The sequence below is a fragment of the Mytilus galloprovincialis genome, chromosome 10, assembly GCF_965363235.1.
Source record: "Mytilus galloprovincialis chromosome 10, xbMytGall1.hap1.1, whole genome shotgun sequence".
NCBI classification, from domain to species: Eukaryota; Metazoa; Mollusca; class Bivalvia; order Mytilida; family Mytilidae; genus Mytilus; species Mytilus galloprovincialis.
In genome coordinates, this window is record NC_134847.1 from 65,128,831 (window position 1) to 65,147,706 (window position 18,876).

Here is an 18,876-nt window from a genome sequence, read left to right on the forward strand (position 1 = left end):
CCTCTATTTGTTCAACCATGTAAACATTTCAAGGAATGCCTAATGTTTGCTGTCATACCAATTTACCAAATTTCTAATATTGCAAGACAAAAGAGTGACAATAAAACGTCAATAAATATACACTACAATGTTCATATATTGTTTTTATCCCAACACTTGGAACTTTAGTTTGTTAAAATCTGAATCAGTCTCAAATTTTTCAAAGAACCGACATAGTTTAAATGTTGACCGAACAGAGGACCTCAAACTGGTAAGCAAAAAGAAATATCCACATTACCACTTTCTCAACAAGCTAGGAGACTTTATTTATACATGAATAAGATTGCAAAAGTTTATTTGTGTACCTGTTATTTGTAAAATAATTGGCTGATTGCAGGATAAAACATCATGCATATGTCGAAGAAAGAAAGACAAAGCCATGACTTGATAATAGACAAGAATATGTTTCCATAAGACATCATGCCTAGCAAGCACTATCCTACCCATGTTCAGTGAACCATCAAATTAAGGTCAAAAGAGCATTTTGTCATTTATTCAAAGTCACCTTACAAGGAACAGGAACCTGGTATTCAGTAGTTGATGTGGTTCATAAGTCTTACTTGTTCTCATTTTTATAAAGATTAGACTGTTTGCTTTCCTGTTTGAATAGTTTTACACTAGTCATGTTTGGGGTCCTGTTATAGTTGCTGTTTAGTGTGAACCAATGCTCCATGTTGAAGACCTTACTTTGACCTATAATGTTTTTTCTTTTACAAATTGTGACTTGGATGGAGAGTTGTCTCATTGGCACTCAAAATCTTCTTATATTTATGCATGAGTACATTGGTGTACTAAGTTTTAAGTTGATGTCACACCATCTTTGATGTAAACTACCTTATCAAAAAACTTGATATGGGACAAACTACCCGATACACAGACCTGAAAACATAATGCTAATCTATTTAAATCATGTTAAAAAGTAAAACCACAAAAACCTTTATTTAACCCTGCAACAAGACTAGATAAACTTTAAAGGGGTATAAAAAGACAAAGACCAGTCAATACATCACAATCAATGAAACTAAGGATTAACCAACACAATGCAAACCAAAGACAGATGATAACTTTTGGCTAAGAGGAAATACATTCCTTGTTAGTTGAAAATAATTGGGTTTTTTTTCCAGCTTTATGTATCTTTTGAAGTCCAGTTCTCAACTATAGGGATCTTTCTGTCGATGCATTATCTAATTTTCCATAAACCTTGCAAGCACACCTGCTTCTGAAGTTTCAACCCTTGTATACATTTCAATAAGATAAACATGAATCTGTGAGACATTGTGACGGAGATGAAACTTAATTCAATGGATTTATTTAAATCATTATGTGATATTGATGAATTTCAGTGATACTCTACAACCAGGTAAATCTTTCTATGAAGTTCTAAATTAAATAAATAATGACATCTTTAAAAGGAGACAATTGAACACAATATTTGTTTCAAGGTTAGTAAGAATGCAATGATTTGTTGTCATTGTATAAATCATACAATATTGACTTTGACTGTACAACTCAACTGTTGGAAGAAACTTTAGTTAGTAGTACACTATATAAAGATGGACATGAAGGAATATAATGATGGTTTAACATAATGCCTGTTTATTGGAACAGCGAGTAGCTAACACTTAAAGACCCAAATATACATGTGATAAATATAATCATTGGTTGTTAATGCTGATATACATTGAGTGGTTGTCTCATTGATAAATACTTCATCTTTATTCATTAAGTTTGGCACCAAAAAGAAATTACACAAAGACAGAGTGTTTATCAACAATATCCAACCAACAACTGTAACTTTTTGTAGTAGTGAGTACATTTTGACCCTGCTTTCCAAAATACAAAACAATTTTTTATTTTCTCGTTCATTCAGTTGGTATCTTTACTGTGCAGATTTTTTAATGTAAGTTTAAGAGGACGTAAAATAGTCTTTAAAAACAAAGGTGGATGTTTAGGGAACATCAAGGTTACAACCCATAGTATATTTCTTTTTTTCAACAGTTAGAGAAAGCTGGATGGTCAGTAGATGATGTTGATTTGTTTGAATTAAATGAAGCTTTTGCTGCCCAGTCATATGTAGTTCTTTCTAAAGCATAAAACAAGTTTAACCCCATTTTGTGCCTTTACCACCAAGATCAGCTACCTGGACCATGTGTTACTAGTTGGTATTTGTATGTATTTTTTTTCTACTCTGGTGTTTTTGGTTGATGTGGTCTGTTATACTGTCGGTACTTTTGATAATCGCTGTACCTTTATGTATTTTCATTTTTACAATTGTGTGTAAAGACCTAGAATAAATTATTGAAAACTAGAATTATCAATAAATAAAATTTATTTGTTCTGTATCCCTTTGTTAGTCCCACTAAGTAGATAAGTATATGTTTCTTCACAATAGTTTAATCACTGTTATACCATTTCTACACACATTGCTATACCCATGCCCCCTCCTACACACAATGCTGCTACACCCTTCTTTTTTCCAGTCCTTTCTAAAGCATGAATTAATGTTACAAGAACTCTTGCTCCTGAAGCTCCAATTGGATGTCCTAAAGCAATAGCTCCTCCATTTATATTGACCTAAAACATATTGTCAAATTCTGAATAGAACAGAAATAATCTGGAAATAAAATATGCTTTGTTTTAAAAAACTTAAACTAAGATGAAAGTATCTCATGTTGAGGTATAAATTTATTGTTTCGGTAATATATATATGTGTGATCATTTTTTTGATGTTTATGTTTAATTCATTCGTGAAGTACCTAGACCCTAGCTACAACTTGTCATACAGTACACTTGCTCATTATTGAAGACATATTGATCACGTATAGTTTTTTTTATTTTTTCATTTTTGGATTAGTTTTATTGGGCTGTTATTTCTCAACTGTAACCTCACATTCAATTTTATTCATATGATTATAATATACCTTATTGATATCACAACCAAGTTCTTTAACAACTACATATGACTGGGCAGCAAAAGCTTCATTTAATTCAAACAAATCAACATCATCTACTGACCATCCAGCTTTCTCTAACTGTTGAAAAAAGAAATATACTATGGGTTGTAACCTTGATGTTCCCTAACTTTTATCAAATTATCAAAATTATCAAATGAGAATATATATTATGACTATTGACACTCAAATTTTCACTTCACAGTAGGTTGAAGTGAGACAATTTTGTTCTAAAACATTTATTTTGTATTTTCAGAGGAACATTTTCCGAATCACTGAAAAACAAGGAATAAGCTATTAAATTGACAGCAAAAAGGAGCTTACAGGCGTTTTTGACCTGTCACGTTCTATGATTAATTACCAATTCAACAAGGACCAAACTCCTGAACAAAATTAAAAATTATCAATATCAATATTATAGTTAGATAATAAATCAGGTGACCTACTTACTGCTTTTTTACATGCAGAAATGGGTCCAGTACCCATAATTTCTGGATCTACACCAGTTTGTGCCCAGGATGCTATTCTGCATTTTGGAGTAACCCCTTTCTTTTTGGCTTCATTAACACTCATTAATAATACTGTAGCTGCTCCATCATTTAAACCTACAATAAGTAAACAGGCTCAGTATCAGATTATTTAAACTAAGAGTATTGTATCAGAATCCCCATCACTTACATAGTACTCATTGCTCTTCCATAATTACATACGAGAGATTGGATCCAATAAATTCATCATCCCTAACTCAAAATATGAACAATCTTATGTTCAGGGATAAGTTTTACAGCTTTAGACATACTATTTTTTTTTTTACAAACGAAAGTGAACCAACGCCTGGTGAGTCTGTAGTACGGTAGAGTCCATAAAGTGGATACCCGGGGGTATGCAGGGTCGTTATGATGAAAAACATAAAATGAAGAAAGTCTTATAACAACAACACTTTAGGGACTGCTGCAGAAATTTATTGATCGACTTTCAGTTGCTATTAATAACGTTACTTACCATTGTAACATTGTGACGTTTAAATTTTAACAACCCGATTTTGTACTTCAGCATGATTTTATGTATTGTTATGCCCTAGGCACCGAAACATGTCGATCAATAAATTTCTGCAGTAGTCCCTAAAGTGTTGTTGTTATAAGACTTTCTACATACTATTTTTTTGTACATTTTTCAACTAGACTGTATCACTACAGTACATTCATTTTTTTTGGCTGTGTTATTTCATCCCCCTACTTGCTATTTGAGAGGCATAAAACATGAAGAAATAAATTTGGAAGGTGTATGGAAAATATTTGTATGTAATTTACTGTCAACACTAAGGACTATAATGTAGGCAATGTAAATCAAAGCGCAATAATAGTGTTATCTGGCCTATTATGGGTAAAAATATTGGCAAATTTTAATTAAATTGACATGATTAAATCTGAGTAAATTAGAAAACTGTTTACCAAGTTTCATGGCTACTGAGCAATATATATGTCTTATCAGGCAAATAAGGAAAAGACCAAATAACCTCCCCTGAAAAATAAAATATGCTATGACATGTATATTTGAATGTGGAACAAGTTAAGATTTCTTAGCATAATATGTTGGTTATTTGTTGCAATTCTAATGTATTCAACCAACAAATCTGACAGTGAAGAAACCTGACTTAAGCTGTGTAAAAAAATAGAATTAAAAGAACATTTACAGAATCAATAACCGATTATAGAATTAAATTTCATAAAGTGCAGAAATATATGTACCTTTTTGTACTTTGCTGAACACTCTATGAAATATATTTCAGTTCTTATAATGTGCAAAAAATATGCAAATAAAAATCAGATATTGTGGAACACCATTAACATGTGATCAGTAGATTGATGAACCAACATTTTTGTAAAGACTTTCCTAACCAAAAATTTATTGATGGGTTACAAGACCTAATGTAGAGAATTTCCATCTTATTTTCTTAAATCGCTACAGACACTAGACAATGGCCTACATATCTATAATTCTTAATTCAAATTACAAGTTAATTATAGGGGCATGTAATTGATACCTGAGGCATTCCCAGCAGTTACTGATCCTGATTTGTCAAAGGCTGGTCTCAATTTACTAAAGCCTTCCACTGTGCAACCTTGTCTTGGGAATTCATCTGTTGTTATTTCTTTAGTACCTTAAATATTTAAATATTCTATTTTTTTTTTCCATATAATGAATAAAAAATGTTCAAAAAAAACCTGGCCCAGTTAATAAAAATCCCAATATTTTTTTTGGAGATGTTTTTTCTTCTCCATTTTACAGTATTTGTTTCTTAGTATAACATAATTTAAATGTAAGTTGGTATAATTATTGAAGACGATAATTAAAAGCCTTTCTTTTAGATATACACTGTGATGCTCTCTTCACTTTTGGACACAATATTGTTGATGACAAATATGATGGATGAATGATATGGCACCAATGATGTGTAGATCAAGATTTAAGGCAACACCTAACTAGTCATAGTTGTATAAAAAGTAGACAGATGTGACAAAATTTCAGATTTTCCTAGAGGTAAATATTGACCACATATATCAATCATTTCGGACTTAAAATTACTTAGCTAAAACATTTAAAGCACAAACTCAAAAGTTGTATTTACTGATTTACTGTAAGTACAGATTTATTTGTATCAGGTTTTCTAACTACTGATACTGTAAAACATAACTGGAAAGTCTAAAATATAAAACATTTCGGTTGATTCGATCGAATCTAGTTTTCCCATCATAACAAAGGCAGTTTTCTTAACTGTTCCCCCATTGAACAAAGTATTTCTTCTTTGATTTTATAAGCCAATATGATCTATATACTAGTTATTTAAAAGCTAACTTAGAGCTTCTTTCTATCAAATACAAAAAGCATTTTACTTTTTCCCCAAATATACAATGAAGTCTTTATCTAATTGTTTTCTTTTAAATATTAACTCTATTGTCCATTTTCTTTTTAACAATAACCCCTATTGTTCATAAGAAACTATTTATAGCACCCTCAGTTCAGGGAATACATAGATGAGAAAACAGATAAAATGAATTACCTCCCCTTCCTGAAATAGATATTGGTATTATTTCTTTTGTAAAATATCCTTGTTTCTGAGCTTCTTCACATTTTTGTTGTGAATGACAAGCAAATTTGTCTTGTTCTTCTCTGCTAACATTCCATCTCTTGGCCACATTCTCAGCTGAAATAATAAAAAAAAACCGCTTAGCTGACTATCTGTTTCACATGGCTATGCATATTTCAGTCTTTTACTTTTATCAAAATGTTTTTACTTTGCAAAAGTAATACTGTAATCTACGACCTGATCAAGTTTGTTTTATCAAACTCCATGATAGATAAGACTTTAAACAATAAGCTGATGTATTTTAAGACAATTTCTGATTTGTAATTTCCAAGATAAATGCAACAAAATTTCATACATGGCCATAATGAGTTTAATATGAATATTTAAGTATTTTTAAAATAAAGAGAGTTGATGATGAATCTGAAAACATACAACATTGTACATCATTTTCTCTTGAAGCTTGATAACACATTTCCAGCAGATGTATAATTAATTACCTGTGATTCCCATATGATAGTTATGGAAAGCATCAGTTAAGCCATCTTTCAGCATACTATCCATAAAAGATACATCTCCAAACTTAGTACCAGATCTCATGTTACAACAATGGGGAGCCTACAATTTGACAAGAAAAAAGAAAAAAATACTTTCATCATTGAATCAAACTATAAGAAACAATATTCTGTGTATATTTCATCAAGGTTATCCTTAACAACTACCTTGGAAGTTAATTCATGGTTCTCACTAAGGCAGGCCAATGAGCCCTTAGACTAATGAAAATCTATCTGGACTCATCATTTCATAAATTAGTAGATGCAGTATGATTGTAAGCATTGAATCAGTTCAGAAATAAAAAAAATTATCAAAATTGGATGTCATTTCCTTGCTCTTTTTTATCCAGGAGATTGAAATAATAAATCATACTAGAACACACCCGTGATATCGCGGGTCCGTGACTGAATTAAAGTATATAACTATGCGTAAGCCTTATTTTAGTATTGGTATTGTCATCTGATAAAGTCATGCCGATTATAAGATACACAGTTTTCTCTGCTTTCAAATCTTTCTGTTTGAACCCGTCGACCTGGAACTTATCAATTATTGGTAATATTAATTATTTGGAAAACAAAAGGTCCTGGAATGGATTATTTTTTAATCAACAGCATTGTCCTATATTAGTTATAAATAAAGTTAAATTCTTTGATTCACTGTTTTACGTCATGCCTGCTAACAAATTGAAAACTGTACCTATACGCCTTATTTTAAGTCCAGATTTTTAGTATTTGTATTGTTATCTTAGAAAGTCTTACTGATTAAAATACTACAATAGGGAACAATTTGACAATGATTGAATTTATAGTAGCGTCAACCCTGTGATTATAACCCGTGTATATAGCAAAATCCTAAATACACCGTTTGGTGGTGTGTCTGTCAGATGCGTAACCTACAGATAAGGTAATAGGTAACAGGTGAATATATACTATTGGTATCGTTATCTGATTCGACCCGGAACTTGTTAATTATTGGCAATATTAATTATGTGGAAAACAAAAGGGTCTGGAGTGGTGTAATTTTTATTAGCTATATATTAAGTTGAATTCTTTGATATGTCGTGTTTACCCCATGACGGCTGACAAATTGGACCTCTTTATTTTAGTATTATAGATACTCATATAGCCATAATTTTTAACTTCTCACTGTTAAACTTGTCATGCCCAAAAATGACCAGTCCCTGTGCTTGTCTAAAAAGCCTTCTAAATATACCCCAAAAAATTAAACTATTTTTTTAATGCACTGTGTAAAACATGAAAACAGATATCAATAAAAACATTCACATCATTTGAACAATTCTGGAAAGTTGTCTCATTGACAATCATACCACATCTCCTTATGTTTACCTACATGTATATAATCAAAGAGCTGAAGAGCTCTGAGGGAAAAGACGGCCATTGTTTCAATTTTTAGGGGGTTATCTTTTGATAGTCTACATACAAAGAATGAGCAAAAGAACAGCTAGAACATATAGAAAGGCTAACAATAATGAAACTAATTGTTGTTTATTGTTATTTCATTTCCTTAGTCAAGAATTCATCATAGAGACAATTTGGACCAATGAGATCTGCACCTTCTAAATCAAAACATTTGATTAAAGTTGGGAGTTAATTATATAAAATTCAATTGAATTTAACAACTACTACAATATATTTTAGAATTTTAATTATGTACAACTGAACGGCAGGCTAAGACCATTCTCAATTTTTTGTGACAGTATTCTCAAGAAAGTGAGGACTGAAAAATCTATTCAGTTTTAATTTTCCATTGATAAAGTTCCCAGTTACAACTCTCATCACAGGGACACATGTACTTATAAAATCAAATATGATTGATATAAGCTGTGTGAAGTTTGTTTCCAGATCCCACATTTTGATATATCTGTACAATTCATGAATAAATAGCTTTAAACTACAACCAGATGCTCTGCAGGGTGCAGCTTTATACGACCGCAGAGGTTGAATCCTGAACGGTTGGGGCAAGTATGGACACAACATTCAAGCTGGATTCAGCTCTAAATTTGGATTGTGATAAAATAGTTGACACAGCATAGGTTTCTGACACAGAATGAATGTGGTCTAATGAACTTAAAATTTTTGTTTTGCCTTTGAGCAATTCACTATGCTGTTGAATATTAATCCTCTCAAAAAAATATTTGAAGAAATTTTCTTTTTATTTATGAAATCTGAAATGAGAAAAATTGAACGACAACGACGACGACAACAACAACGCAGACGACGACGCCAATGTGATACCAATATACGACCAAAAAATTAAAATTTTTGCGGTCGTATAAAAAGCAATATTTAAAAAAAAGATTTTTTAAAAATGGCCACTACAATAATTATGTTGGTACGCAAAATTATTTTTTAATTGATGACTACTTATTACACATATACTTAATGTAACATTTTTAGTGTTCAGATACATTAACTTTCATTTTAGTGGGTAATTACTCATCAATTGAGGTGCTCCTTAATTGGAGAAAGATTCTAAAAACATAACTTTCAGAAAGAATGAAAACTGCAGTTGCTCTCCCCAATCTCAATAGGTATAAACTACAAAAAGCAACATTTAATTTTTTTTTTAACCATTTCAATAATTATGTTGGTACACACATTTTTTTTTATATAGAAGACTACTTATCATATACTAAATGTCACATTTTAAGTGTTCAGAAACATTTACTTTGATTTTAGTGTATAATTACTCATCAATGGAGGTGCTCCTGAATTGGAGGAAGATTCTAAAAACAGAACTTTACAGAAACAATGAAAACTGTCGTTTCTCTCCCCAATCTCATGTATCCCCATTGACATTGTTTACCGCGAAAGTTGACCTACAAATTATCTGATTATAGCCTCAGATTAAAGCATTGCATGTTGGTGTGTGAATGATCTACACTACAGCAAACATCATTAGGTTTACATTTAACAAATACGGATTTTAAATTAGTATACAAATACTGTGAATGATTTTTATAATGAATAAAGGATATCTCTGTGTGGCATTCCAACAATGACGTCACTAGGTTAGATATATTTAGAATATTTCGTAATACTGATTTTTCCGGACTGTAAAAGAAACGTATATAGTGTAAGGGAAACCTCAATATACGATAATTTCACGAGAAACCGAAGGGAAATGTGTAAAAAATGGGGGTCCGCTCGACAGTCCGACAGTTCTATAGTCCGACGGTCCGATAGTCCGACATATACAACCAGATATGATATAGACTAATCACAGACACAAGACGTTCTACCTGGCTTTCGATACGCGACAGACCTAACTTTTACCAAAACTGAATCCCCGTTTTTGTTTTAAACTTATTTCACAGATACCCCCCTCCAGTCCGCCTTTGGTCGGTTTTAAACTCCATGCTTACATCAAAATGCGTTCGATATCTTTCATACGATGCCTTAAAGACCAACAAGCATCATTGTAAAACTCTCTACAAGCAGTCGACTCGATAGGGGCGATTCAGCGCCGAAAAGAAAAAGAAAATGGCGAAATTTGGAATCACGGTTGCTGAGATTGAAAGCGGAATATAATAATGGAACAAGAAATTTCGACCAATACTGGTACGCAGTGTGCTTTTTGAGTTTGAATTTTGGCTGCATGTCAATCTGCGATATTTTTCATAGATAAATAATTCTAAATTTGATCATAATGTTTTGTATGACAAATTAATGCATTGCCAAAAACAAACTAAGAAAAAATACAAACGGATTATCCATTGAATTTGTTACACAATGTACGTATACCACTGAATAAAAGAACTAAATACATTAACCCCCCCCCCCCCCCCCTTTAATAAAGAACAAAAAAGCAAAGAACTAAAGAAATGTCGTTTTGCAGTAACGCAATACCACGTACAACAGCTAGCGGACTAAATTGGTACCGTTGATGTATTATTGTATGACTCTTAACAAATTATTTGATATATACTATTGTAAATTTTTGGTGGCAAATATCAAATTGATAATTCTGGTTGTTTTCAACTGATTTTTATCGTGCTGTTTCACCACTGTCGACGGAAAACTTGGATCCAGAAAAAAACGTTTAACCCTGCTGTGGTTTTTGTGTGTTGCTGTAATTTCACACTTGTTTTCCGTTTGTTGGTTTTCTCGTCTGAATTGTTTTACACGGGCCCTTCTTTTTTTTTTTTTTTTTTTAGCTCACCTGACCTAAAAGATCATGTGACCTTTGCCATCACTTGGCGTCCATCGTTCATCTGTCAACATTTTACTTAAAGATCTTCTCCTATATGTTCAGCGTCTCCAAACTCCAACCAAGATGGCTGCCACAGCCGAACTTAGTTAAACATAGGACCACATGGGAACGTCAGTTAAAGATCTTTTTGTCTGAAACCACTGAGTTAATTGGAACCAAACTTAAGTAGAATGGTCCTTGGGCGGTCCCCTTCCGAAAACTAAGTCCGACATAACCGACCAAGATGTCCACCACAGCTGAACTTAGCTAAACATAGGACCAGGCTATGGAAAATTCACATAAAGATCTTCTTGTCTGGAACCAGTGGGCCATTTGGGACGAAACTTTGGTCGAATGGTCATTAGATGGTCCCCTTCCAAATATATTACCAACATTTTCAATCTGCGAACAAGATAGCCACCACAATCAAACATAGTTTAACATAGGACCCTATGAGAAATTCACTTACATATTTTATTGTCTGAAACATTTTAGCAAAATGGAACCATACTTGGCAGCAATGGTCCTTGGGTGGTCCTGTTTCAGTAATTAGTCCAATGATCCGGACCGCCGACCATGCAAGATGGCTGCCACAGTGAACTTAGTAATATTGGACCCTTTAGGAATTAACTTAAAGATTTTGTCGTCTGAAACCAAAGAGCCAATTTTAACTCTGGCTTACAAATCATGTCTTGAACATCTAAGAAACAACCATCTTAAAAATGAAATAGTGCAGCATTTTCAAAGTTTAAGCCAGGGGTAGCACTAGTCAGTCAAATGAGTATTGTGAATACGTTAAAACAGTCATGTGTGACCAGAACTGACTTATGGAGGCCTAAAAAAACTACACAAGTGACCGAAAGTCATGTTTAGGTTTTCCTCCAGTTGGTAGGCAGGATCTTTTTACTTTTAAATCAGTTCATGGTACTTTCATCATATATATACGTGGACCGAATAATCTCGTCTAAACTGAACTTTTATTTTTTGGTTGGTGCTTTTGTGACGACAGATTTTTTGTTCTTATATATACGCACTTCTCAAATCAGGTACATGACTTTTGACTCACATACATATGAAGTAGAAATACCACTATACTGTCGGACTATCGAACTGTCGGACTATTGAACTGTCGGACTATTGAACTGTCGGATCATCGAACCGTCGGACCATCGAACTGTCAGACTATCGAAGCATCGGACTATCACTACGGCCTCAAAAAATGTATTTAAAGATAATCTGTTCTCCTTGTCATCAATTTCAGTATGACATTTTGAGGGGGTTTCCAAACTATCAAAACAAAATGATTGACGTGAGGGAATGATACCCCATTAGGGAATTGACGGCTTGAAGCCGTCTTTCCCCAAAAAAAGAATAAGTTGAATAATTTTATACCATGCTCATATTTTCCTGGCCCCCTGCAACTACAATATCAGCATCTCCATTCTTTATAGCCTGGTATCCTAACACAACAGCCCGTAACCCAGATCCACATAACATGTTTACTCCACATGCTGGTATTGAAACTGGTAATCCAGCCTTTACACTGGCCTGTCTAGCAGGATTTTGTCCTTGAACTGGATAAAATCATATTTTCAAAATTTACCCTTTGCTTGACAAATAAGTCACCACAATCAAAGTTTTATTTAAATAGCCTTGACATTTTCATAGGAGGAATTATTATGTTTATATAAATAAGATACTCACGTAAAAAGTATTATAGTAATTTATCAGGAAGGGCAATAATTCAATTTCAAAAGCTGTCATTAACCAATTATTGCTTAAGCCTTAACTTGAGGTAGAGAATCATGTACCGGGTAAAGGATGAACAGTTGAATTAATCAATGTTGACTTTGTTAACTCATAAGCATTAAAACCACATGAGTTATACACATTTTTAGTTACATTATAATAACTAGTACAGGTTACTTTTAATTTTGATAATGTGTGGAAAAAATTTACAGTTCATAAACTGACAGTAGGAATAAGTACTTATTCCTTCAAAAATAAATTATGTTGATATGTGCACAATTATTACATCTACATTGTACATGATCTACAAATAATATCAATATTTTGAGTTTGAAAAACTGTATATCTAACCTTAACCTCTCTGCTATCGACAGTATCTTTACAATGTCAGTTGGTGTTTCAAGCTATTTGTTTATAGCCTTTGTTGTGCATGTTGTGTTTCTTAACTTTTAATGATTCTTTTTAACAAAACCTCAGGTAAATGTATATCCTCAACTTATAAATTTGTGAAATTAACATTGGTTAACTCATATTTTCTAAGATTCTTGAAGTTGAATTATAAATATTTGTGTAAAAAATATAAAAAAAAATTACTGTCACCTGATTTTTGCTCTTTAAAATTAACTGTTTCATATTGTGGATTCATTTATTTATGTGGGTACCAATTTCTTTGATTATAATGTAAAATTGAAATTTTCTCTGTATTTGAATTTTAGTTTTGCAAAAGTCTGCATACAAGGAAATTTGCACTTTGTTGAACATTCAAAGTTATTGTTACCCATACCCACAAAATCCAGAAAAACTAGGTTCCCGGAAATTAAAATGAATCTACATTAATCTAAATCTAATGATAACAATACCAGCAGTATAAACTTGTCCTAAAATAACTTCAGACACATCCTCCGGTAGTACTTTCCCCCTGGTGAGTACATCCTTAATACAACTTGCTCCAAGTTCATGTGCTGGCACATTGGAAAAAGCACCAAGAAAACTACCTGTAAAGAATTCAAAATTGATAGTGCTGATACTGTACTTGAGAATGGACACAAAGAAAGTAAGCAATTATGTGATTGGGAGACGGATTTATAAAAGTTTTTCCAAACTTGTTTCCGAATCCCATATTTGAATTTCATGTATTAACATGGTAAATACTTTATTGTTGTAATTTTTCATTAATAAATACTGTTTGAACTCATTTAGTTATTAAGTAATATGTTTTTCTTTTTTCAGCATATACATGTATGCATATTGTTATGCGTTTACTTTTCTGCATTGGCTAGAGGTATAGGGGGAGGGTTGAGATCTCACAAACATGTTTAACCCCGCCGCATTTTTGCGCCTGTCCCAAGTCAGGAGCCTCTGGCCTTTGTTAGTCTTGTATCATTTTAACTTTTAGTTTCTTGTGTACAATTTGAAGTTTAGTATGGTGTTCATTATCACTGAACCAGTATATATTTGTTTAGGGGCCAGCTGAAGGACGCCTCCGGGTGCGAGAATTTCTCGTTGCATTGAAGACCTTTCTGCTGTTGTCTGCTCTATGGTCGGGTTGTTGTCTCTTTGGCACATTCCCCATTTCCATTCTCAATTTTATATATATATACATTTTTACTCTTAGCATTGCTTAGTAAAGACAATACTGTGCCCCTGGAAAATTTTTATAGTACCTATTGCTGACCTAGATAAACAAAATCTAAATGCATTTACAGTTTCAGAATATCAAACGCTTGATTAAATTTTGCTTTGCATTTATTATATTTTCTATAGAAGTTGCCAACATCAGAGACTGTCATTATTTACTATAAAAACAAGAGGCTCTCAAGAGCCTGAATGGCTCACCTGGTAAACAATGCCTTCGGCCATGTTTTTTGACGAAATAGAAAATAAAACACAAACTTTATTTTATACACCCTACTGATCATTCAAATGAAGTTTGGTTGAATTTGGTTGAGTAGTTTTAGAGGAGAAGATTTTTTAAAGTTAGCAAATATGATGAACAAATTGTGAAAAATTGTCATTAAAGGACAATAACCCCTTAAGGGGTCAATTGACAATTTTGGTCATATTAACTTATTTGTAGATCTTACTTTGCTGATCATTTTTGCTGTTTACAGTTTATCTTTATCTATAATAATATTCAAGAAAATGACCAAAAACTGCAAAATTTCCTTAAAATTACCAATTAAGTGGCAGCAACCCAACAATGGGTTGTTTGATTCATCTGAAAATTTCAGAGCTGATAGATCTTGACCTAATGAACATTTATACCCATGTCAGATTTGCTTTAAATGCTTTAGTTTTTGAGATGTAAGCCAAAAACTGCATTTGACCCCTATGTTCTATTTTAAGTAACGGCGGCCATGTTTTTTGACGGATCAAAAATTGAAGCACAAACTTTGTGCAGGATAATCTAAGGAACAATCATGCTAAGTTTCATCCAAATCCATTCAGTAGTTTCAGAGGAGAAGATGTCTGAAAAATTGTTAACGACGACAGACGACGACGGATGCCAAGTGATGAGAAAAGCTCACATTTCCTTTTAGGAAAGGTGAGCTAAAAACTGCAAAATTTTCTTAAAATTACCAATTCAGGGGCGGCAACCTAGCAACGTGTCGTCCGATCCATCTGAATATTTCAGGGCAGATAGATTTTGACCTGATAAACAATTCAACCACAGTCAGATTTGATCTTAATGCTTTGGTTTTTGACATTTTACCCCTATGTTCTACTTTTAGCCGTGGCAGCCATCTTGTTTGGATGGCCGGGTCACCCGACATATTTTTAAAACTAGATACCCAAAAGATGATTGTGGCCAAGTTTGGATTAATTTGGCCCAGTAGTTTCAGAGGAGAAGATTTTTGTAAAAGATTACTAAGATTTACGAAAAATGGTTAAAAATTGACTATAAACTCCTAAAGGGGTCAACTGACCATTTCGGTCATGTTGACTTATTTGTAAATTTAACTTTGCTGAACATTATTGCTGTTTACAGTTTATCTCTATCTATAATAATATTCAAGATAATAACCAAAATAGCAAAATTTCCTTAAAATTACCAATTCAGGGGCAGCAACCCAACAATGGGTTGTCCAATTCATCTGAAAATTTCAGGGCAGATAGATCTTGACCTGATAAACAATTTAACCCCCATGTCAGATTTGCTCTAAATGCTTTGGTTTTTGAGTTATAAGCCAAAAACTGCATTTTACCCGTATGTTCTATTTTTAGCCATGGCGGCCATTTTGGTTGGTTGGCCAGGTCACCGGACACAATTTTCAAACTAGATATCCCAATGATGGTTGTGGCCAAGTTTAGTTCAATTTGGCCCAGTAGTTTCAGAGGAGAAGATTTTTGTAAAAGATAACTAAGATTTATGAAAAATGGTTAAAAATTGACTATAAAGGGCAATAACTCCTAAAGGGGTCAACTGACCATTTCAGTCATGTTGACTTATTTTTAGGTCTTACTTTGCTGAACATTTTTGCTCTTTACAGTTTATCTCTACCTATAATAATATTCATGATAATAACCAAAAACAGCAAAATTTCCTTAAAATTACCAATTCAGGGGCAGCAACCTAGCAACGTGTCGTCCGATCCATCTGAATATTTCAGGGCAGATAGATTTTGACCTGATAAACAATTCAACCACAGTCAGATTTGCTCTAAATGCTTCGGTTTTTGAGTTATAAGCCAAAAACTGCATTTGACCCCTATGTTCTATTTTTAGCAATGGCGACCATGTTTGTTGATAGATCAAAACTTCGGATACAATTTATAAACTAGATACCCTAAGGAACATTCAGTTAAAGTTTGGAAGTATTTGGCCTAGTAGTTTCAGAGGAGAAGATTCTTGAAATTGAAAACATATTTGAAAATTTTAAAATTCCCCTAAATTTCATGACACCTGTGCAAAACTATTTTGATTGAAAAGGACAAAAGAGAGACAATAGACATCTGACCAACAATAGATGCTTTAAGGTTCATCATAACAAACGGACAAATATGGCTGTATTTACATGCCAAAAATTACTCTGAGTACAGACTTACCTGTGAACTTGGAAAAGTTTTAATGCCTAGCATCCACTAGATATAATAAAGTTAAATGCCTTTTGTGTTTCAGAAAGATAAAATCTCTTTTGGATTTTGATGGGCATTTTTTTTCCTTCATGCAACTACATGTATGAGATGCACACTCAGGTAAAAAACCGGTTTGTATTATTTTGATTGTCCTTAATTGACATGGACAAGAGGTATCTTCACAACTATATAGGTGAGTTAAAGAGTTTATCTGAGTCAGCTGTGAGTGGACAGTATCAAAGTAATTCAGGTGTTTGTTTATTTTTTCACCTTCTGCAGAAAGGAAAAAAAATGCCCATCAAAAACCAAGAAAGATTTTATCTTTCTTAAACACAAAATGCATTTAACTTTTATATACATGTATCTAGTGGATGCTAGGCATTAAAACTTTCCTAACAGCACAGGTAAGTCTGTATGTAAAGCAAAATATTGTCCTATGAAATATTGTACCACAAGACAATACTTCATAACTATGTAGCATGAAATATTGTCCTCGTGTATGGAAAAATGTCCAGAGAAGGACAAATTTTCATAGCTAAATTTTGTCTGTATAAAGACAATACATGTATTTCACAGATGAATGTTATGGAATTTTGTCTTGTTAAATGAGGTTATATTTTGTGTGAATTGAGGCAATATTTCACAGATAAATACTATGAAATTGTGTCCTATTAAAGGGAGGTATTGGGTATTGTGACAGATTGTCATGGACTTTTGTCTCATGAAGGGGAGGTTATCAACATATATTCATATTAGAGAAGGTATATAGGATTTTTTTTCCTGCAACACATGTCTGTGTATATATTTACAAAATAAGTGATTGTCAGTTCATTGCTTATATTTGTACAGTATACTGTAATAAAATGAAACATACGTTAGACATTTCTTTAATCTATAATACATGAAAACCATTTGTAATGTATCTATATGCAAATTTGAAACTCACTATTAGTAATGATATAACTTCCTTGCTATTCAAAACAATTTCAGTTATAAATCTAAAAATGTGCATGCTGCATGCTTGTGTACTATAATTCTATTGCTAATTGTGTAATAATTTGATTAAAAAGAATTTTCAAAGCCAGTATTTCACAGTGTAGTATTGTTAAGAACAGAATTTCATAGTGAAATATTGTCCAGAAGGAGGTGACAAAATTTCATGGACAAGGACACTATTTCATAATGAAATATTGTCAGGGACAATATTTTATTATGAAATACTGTCAGTGGACAATATTCTATATGAAATTTTGTCCGAAAGACAATATTTTATGTTACATGTACACAGATTGGTTTTTGAGGTGAAAATACGGCCATATTTGTCCATTTGTTATAATGAACCTTAAACTGTGCAACTGAATGGAAGGTTTTAAATGAACTCAGGTGTTAAAATTGTTTATCTGTTTATTGCCTTTTTATGCCTTCCAATACACCTTATCGCTATTTGTCCGCCATTACTGGATATCACACAGGTTCCCGTAAAATTTTGACGTCATAAAATTAAAGCAAAATATCTGACGCCACAATGGAAAAGTGATTGTTGTTGACGTCAAAAGTTCACGCGGCCGGGTCAGCCGGGATTAGCGATAAGGTGTATACAATGTACAGCTTTCAGTCTTATGTGCATAGGGTCTTCGTGATCATTGTTATTTGTATTCTATTAATTTTCATTGGGAATAGAACTTTAGAAATATTCTTTAAATCGTTACCTATTGCTGTTCTGCAAGAAGAAACGATCACAACTTCTTGAGACATTGCTTTCACTTTCAACTTTCGTTTTCAAAATCCGTGTTGATGACACGCTTCAATAAGGATTCTATTGTAATTTGATAATTTCTTGTTTTTCTTAGTAACTGCTGTGTCATAAATAACTCGAAACAAATATTGTAAACCAAATCATAGTAAACTTATTAGTAAATAAACGTTTTTATTTGATAAGTATTGCGTATTGACAAAATGACTTCAATTCGAGGAGCTTCTTGTAAATAGTGAATGCACACTTTACCGTAAAAATATTAAAACACTCGAATGATCACGTATCGTACTTCCTTTCTAAAATCGGTCAAAATGGTGAGGCAATACGCAAGCATATAGCAAATATAAAATCCTTAATCATCCGCTTTCTTGATTATATTCAATGCTTCTTTGACTGTTCGTTTAAAAAATAAATAACTTAACGTCTACCTTTCAGTTTAGTGGAGTAGTTTTG

The 18,876-nt window shown here is 32.7% G+C and overlaps 1 protein-coding gene across 1 annotated transcript; it reads right to left on the bottom strand.

Annotated features, from left to right (window-relative positions):
- Window positions 1–2,350: 2,350 nt before the first annotated feature.
- Window positions 2,351–18,522, bottom strand: LOC143048132 (acetyl-CoA acetyltransferase-like). Its single transcript, XM_076221624.1, has 9 exons — window positions 18,377–18,522; window positions 13,452–13,586; window positions 12,235–12,416; window positions 6,576–6,693; window positions 6,052–6,195; window positions 5,035–5,151; window positions 3,441–3,595; window positions 2,961–3,071; window positions 2,351–2,613 (listed from the first exon to the last, which is right to left on the bottom strand). Exons 1-9 carry the CDS (start codon window positions 18,420–18,422, stop codon window positions 2,443–2,445), a joined length of 1,179 nt encoding a protein of 392 aa, XP_076077739.1. The 5' UTR covers window positions 18,423–18,522; the 3' UTR covers window positions 2,351–2,442.
- Window positions 18,523–18,876: the final 354 nt, after the last annotated feature.

Coding starts and splice junctions, on each gene's coding strand:
- LOC143048132 (XM_076221624.1), bottom strand. CDS start 18,422: ATGTCTCAAGAAGTTGTGATCGTTTCTTCTTGCAGAACAGCAATAG. Junction 12,417..13,451: donor AGGACAAGTTTATACTGCTG/GTATTGTTATCA, acceptor GATTTTATCCAG/TTCAAGGACAAAATCCTGCT. Junction 3,596..5,034: donor AACTGCTGGGAATGCCTCAG/GTATCAATTACA, acceptor TACTTATTGTAG/GTTTAAATGATGGAGCAGCT.